At 32.9% G+C, this 6,000-nt stretch overlaps 1 protein-coding gene across 2 annotated transcripts in view; it reads right to left on the bottom strand.

The window, feature by feature from the left end:
• Positions 1-1,213: 1,213 nt before the first annotated feature.
• The window catches only part of LOC136972147 (protein bicaudal C homolog 1-A-like), a 28,455-nt gene continuing 23,668 nt past the window's right edge, over positions 1,214-6,000 (bottom strand). For both annotated transcript variants that reach the window (XM_067266700.1, XM_067266701.1), the window contains one exon: positions 1,214-1,613. In XM_067266700.1, the coding sequence (XP_067122801.1) occupies positions 1,513-1,613 (101 nt within the window). In that variant the 3' untranslated portion in view covers positions 1,214-1,512. The remainder of the gene's footprint in view (positions 1,614-6,000) is intronic.

Here is a 6,000-nt window from a genome sequence, read left to right as displayed (position 1 = left end):
CTATCTTTAGATTGATACAGAATATCAGTTGTGCAAGTGATTACATATGGGTTAGACCCAGAATGAAGTAAATGGAGAGGATGACGGAAAGAACGCACCCAGAGATTTATATATAAAAATATACCCGTTTATTTTTTTTCATAGGACTAATTAGGTACAAACGGTTACTTTACAGAAAGACGCATGATAAGTTGCAAGGCGCAGTCTGCGAACATAATTTCCTCGAAGATTAGAGAGAGAGAGAGCTTACAAATATTTGCGGGTAGGATAAATACCTTAAGATATGTACTCTGACGTCGATGTAATAATAGACAATATCCTTATAGATCGTCGAAGATGCTCGGGCCCAGATTAGATGGTCTTGTAGTAGCTTGCGGATAACAACTCTGTCCAACAACAGGTAATAGTTGTTCAGATCGGAAGTGTAACGACGACAGTTCGGGGTGAATATAGGTGATGAGGGAGGATCGGCGACGACAGGTAACTATCCTTTTAGCACATACACACGGTTAGTAACAACTTCCCCGTCTTACTCATCGTACTCCCTTTTTATATGGGGAGGTGGTTTGCAGGCTCTTTGATTTCGTCAGAAGAGATGATCTTCTTGGACCAATAAAGTTATCGGTGACGTAGTCGTGTCATCCAAATTTGACTCATCTGGACAAGGAACTCAACTCGTGGGAATCGAGTTTAGATCGATCTTATCAGAAAATTTTATCAGTTGATTTCCCGTTTAACTAACCCTTTTTGGTCTACTTCGTTCCGTTTTGTATAAACTGTAGAGTTTGTATAAAATGTAGTTAAAAGATTATAAAGGTACATATAGATGATAAAGTTCACAATATATCCCGATCTTCACAAATTCATGTTCAAATAAAATTTAAGTTAAGCCATGATTTCCTTTGTTTTTTAGAAACTTAACTATAGGTTTATAGTTATGTCATTTGGGGTAAAATTAGTCCTTAAGAGTAATTGTAAATCTGAAATCATCTCTTGCCAAAACAAGGACATTAAATTTGGCAACCTAAGTTGTGATTTTAGAAATAAAATAAATTTACTACTTTCAATAAGCATAAATATAAATTGCGACCAATTTTTGGAAAAATTGATTTTTAATAATCTAAACTTTGTTTTCTGGATTAGATAAATGCAGAGATCATTTAAATTTCAAGAAGAATTAAGACAATGATTAAAAAACTGAAATAAAATATTTTATTGAAAATATCAAAAATATATCCATTTAACAAGTGACAATCAGGTATAAAAAATTCAGGTGTATACATTGAATTTAACAAATCAAAAACAGACATGCACTACAATATTAAATTGTATAAATTTCATACCCATTCACACTTTCACAAACAGTAATAGTGTTAGTAGCAAAATAAAAACTAAAATTTGCAACAATTGAGGAAAATTTCTGATATTTACATAATCTGATTGGAGGTATTAATTGGTTAATATTTTAAGTGGCACAATCTGTATATTTCGAGTGACTGATATTATTCGTATTCAATATTTGGCCAATTTTGACAACAGAAGTTTCCTTTCGGAACCTGGTGCAGCTTCAAAATGCACATCTTTCTTCATGCTTCCAAAATAACTGTTTAACTCTGAAAATATAGAAAACGTATATAAAACCAGAAGTTTGCTATTATATATAAATATAAAACATCTTTATTGTAGTGTATCGGGTTTTAAAGCTACAATTACTGCTGTATGACATGGGACTAAATTTGAGCAAAAGAGGGCAGTGGCATAACAAGGGGAGTGCAAGGGAGTGTATCATGCACTGGGCGCCACTTGCAGAGGGGCACCCAAATGGTCTCCAAGACAAACTATTAAGTTCCATACTATCAGGTACCATAAGTTCATGCATATTTTTATCTACAAAAAAAGCAGCAAAAAATTAGTTAAATTTTATTTCAATCTATAATGTATTCACCAATATTTTGTACAATTTTTTGCCATCTTGATGATAGCTTTTTAATCCCGTCTTTGTAAAATGATTTCGGTTTTGAATCAAAATATTCAGAAATAGCCTTTTTTACATTGTTCTCATCCTCAAAAGTTCCCCCTTTTAAAAAATTCTGCAAACTGCAAAAAAGGTGATAATCACTGGGAGCAATATCTGGCAAATATGATGGATAAGGTAAAATTTCCCAGTTGTAGCTTTCAAGTTCCTGTACAGTTATTTTTGCAGCGTGTGGTCTGGCATTGTTATGCTGCAAGAGAACCTGCTTTCTGTTCACTAACGACGGTCGGTTTTTTTTTCAATTTTTCATTTAAACGCTCTAATTGCTCACAATACATTTGAGCTGTAATTGTTTGATTAGGTTCTAACAGCTCAAAGTGAATTACACCTGACATATCTCACCAAACAGACAAAGAATTTTTTTTGGATGCAACCCACCTTTTGCAGTCCGTTTTGGCTGCTTGTCGCAATCCATCCATTGTCTTTTTCTCGTCACATTATTATAGAGGATCCATTTTTCATCTCCAGTAACCAGCCTACCAAGAAAAGGTTCTAAAGCAATACGGGATAAAAGTGACGTGCAAGTGTTTACACGTTGTTGTCGGTTAGCTATTGACAGTTCGTGTGGTATCCATTTTCCTAGCTTTGAAACTTTTCCGATTTGTTGTAGGTGTCTATGAACAGTTCCATGGGATGAATTTAAACGTTCCACAATTTCATCAACTGTTAAAGATGGTTCTGCTTCAACTAGTGCAGAGAGAGCATCATCAAAGTCAACAAGTCTTCCAGTACGAGCCTTATCCTCCACACTAAAATCATTGTTTCTAAATCTTTCAAACCACTTCTGCACAGTCCTTGCACTAGTTACAATTTGATTATGTACAGTATTTTTTTGGCTGCATTTGTAGCATTCTCACCACTTAAAAATAAAAAGTATAAAACATGTCTTTTGTATTCGTCGGTTACTTCCATTTTAACGAAAATAAACAACTGAAATGTTCACAATTCTGAACGGTATTATATGAATGAGATCCAATTTAACACTTCAGTGTAAAAATTATCACATTTGCTGTTAAAAATGTCAGTCTAAACAAGATTTTTCTCAAGGTCATAAAAATGACCATGGACTTATGGACTGACCTTATATGTTTCTGGAGGGGGAGAGAGGTACCAATAAAGTGTCGGGCAGCAGTTATGTTCGCTATGCCACTGAAAGAGGAAGACGTTAGGCACACATTAAATTTAATAATTATAATTTAAATAATTTTAATTTAAACTGGAAGAAAAGAATAGGCCCAGAGTGGGACTCAAACCCATAACTCTTGCTTGCCGTATGGGTGTGTTGCCAATTACACTCTGGTCTGATCTCCCTTTCCGGTATATTTAACATTATTATAGCTGATATTTAGCCCAATGTTGTATAGCAATAATAATATCTAATTGTTACTCCTGGATACAGTGGCACACCCAGGGCGTGGGCCAAGGATCTCCGACATCAAGAAAAAGGAAAAGAAATACTAGTAAATTTTCCAAAAATATTTTCCTAATTAAAATTATGTTGTGCTCTATTTCTATATTATAAATTAACAGTCGCATAAGGTGGAAATTTATTGAATTCTCATTTTTAAAAATTTTCTTCTGTTCAACTTGGCTCCCCAGGATTAAATCTTGGGCTACTGCCTGCATATATTCTTGCACTCATGACAACTATACATGTTATACATCAATGCCTATGGTTAAATAAGGGATAGAAGGAACATTTCCCCAATATTTTTGTACCAGCAAATAACATTTATAAATATATTTTAATGTATTTTTATTTACAAGAATTAGTCAAAGTACTATACACAACAACAGGTATAACTTTTTATATCCACTCAAAACATGACGAGAAATTTTTCTTACTCATTGGGGGGGGGTTGGACCAATGACAATCTGCCATTGTTTTATTACAGGGAGCTTTAAAGGTACCTAGTGTCTACAGCTTCCTGCCCCATTCCATCTTTTGTTGAATAAAAACAGTTGTCAATAGAGAGCATTTCTAGTGCTGACGCTTGTATAAACTATTTATAAAAACTTTGAATTATGGTACATTTACTATAGTTGTTCAAAAGGGGAAAAAAAAAATAACCATTTCTCACTACTCATCTTTACTGCTTTAAGTAGTTTCCTTCAGGGTCACAGAGTAAAAAACACTACTCCGACTCCTGATAAATTTAATAGGCCAACTCCAACTCCAGCAAAATTAAATATCAAGACATTTTATGGGACAGGGGTGCTCATAGGAGGTTACCCTACTCTGAACAGAGCACCAGGCATTTAACCAAATAATGCAAGATAAATATTAAAGTAACTATAAAAAATACTAATATTTGTATAAAAAAATTTTGACAAATATTTAATAGGAGGGAAAAAAGGGAGCAATAAAATTCTACATCTACATATCTTTATTCTACAGCTTTTGCACTTCAATTTCACTTTTCCAGAAAAGTTAGTCCAACTAAAATGTGTGCAATCTAACTACGTCAACAGTCCCTTGCTCAAAAAAATACATACTCTGATCAATTAGTCTGGCTCAAAGAAAAATAGAGTACTTATTTAGAACAGAGATAATAAAGGAATGAATCAAAAATAATCAAATTCAATTGGGTCAAAATAATTTAACTACTAAACACAAATACAAAAAACTATTGATACATATTTAATAAATTAAATTATAATTATTTTAAATATAAAATGCAACAACAAAATACAAAAACATTTTAAGAAATTAATAAATATAAAATAAATTCTCTTTTATTTAAATAAAAAAACAATTAAATTTAAAATGCCAGAGTTGACACATTTTTCTTGACCCAGACTCCACAGCCCTGGTGGTTTCCTTGTCCTCACCTATTGAGCCAGTCCTGATCATTGTACTATGTAATATATATATTTAATTATGTGAATCAATTACATCTTATTTTTCATTTACTTTCATTTTTTTTATTTGTGTTTTAAGTCACTGGGGCCAACTAGATAACACCACTAAACACTGGCAGTCTGACAGACTTGTACTTTACCAATGAGATGACCATTTAACTTTCTGGGGTTCTCTTTGTGTAACACCCAACTAGGGACCAGTTTCTCATTAGAAAGTCCTCCTAGGAAGCCTTACCTCTTTGGCAGATTGCCCATATGTTGTATTACTGTACAATATTAATCCTAATCCTAAAATAAATTCTATTGACATTAAAAAACTTAAACCAACACCTTAATGTTCGCTGAGAGATTTTTTAGTGTAACAAACGTTTTCGATCTAATCGCTAGATCATCGTCAGGTTCTTAATAATGTATCAGTTATTTTATTAATGTTATTGGTTATTAATGTTTTGAATTTTTAAATTTGTGTTCCATTTAAGAACCTGATGATGATCTAGCGATCAGATCGAAAACGTTTGTTACATTAAAAAATCTCTCAGTGAACATTAAGGTGTTGGTTTAAGTTTTTTATTTAATTCTGCTGGGTACGGGTATGATTTCTATTGACATTTTTGTGAATGAAGCAAGTCAATAGAAACATTTCATTCAATACAAATGAGGGCCAGATGACCAAGTTTGCCACTGCATATTGTTCAGCATAAAGAGCCAAAATATTACCCAAAATACGCACACATTCAATTGTACCATTTTTTTCCCTTCTGGGACCCTAGGCTTAAGCCTACTCAGCCTAATGATTAATCTACCATTGCCCCAATATACACACAGAATATGTATTGTTTAATGCATCAGTGTCAAAGTTAGCAAACAAAAGAAATGAATGGATAAAAGTTTGCCAAAGATAGAGGTTAATTTTATTTTTTAAGTCAAATTCAACTATAGTAATATGAAGCACAAGTATATCAATAAAAAGTAAGGATTTATTCACTTTGCCCAAAGAAACTGATGCAATATTTAGTGTAAAAAGGCATACATAATAATTTTGCAAGAAAAATATGCATATTATTGATAAAATTCTGTAAAAGCAGGCCAAGTGTAACACTTGG

This window comes from Centruroides vittatus, unplaced genomic scaffold (genome assembly GCF_030686945.1).
Source record: "Centruroides vittatus isolate TY-2023 unplaced genomic scaffold, ASM3068694v2 contig_2818, whole genome shotgun sequence".
Lineage (NCBI taxonomy): Eukaryota > Metazoa > Arthropoda > Arachnida > Scorpiones > Buthidae > Centruroides > Centruroides vittatus.
Note: the sequence above shows the minus strand (reverse complement) of the source record. Positions and strands in the feature narration are given on the sequence as shown.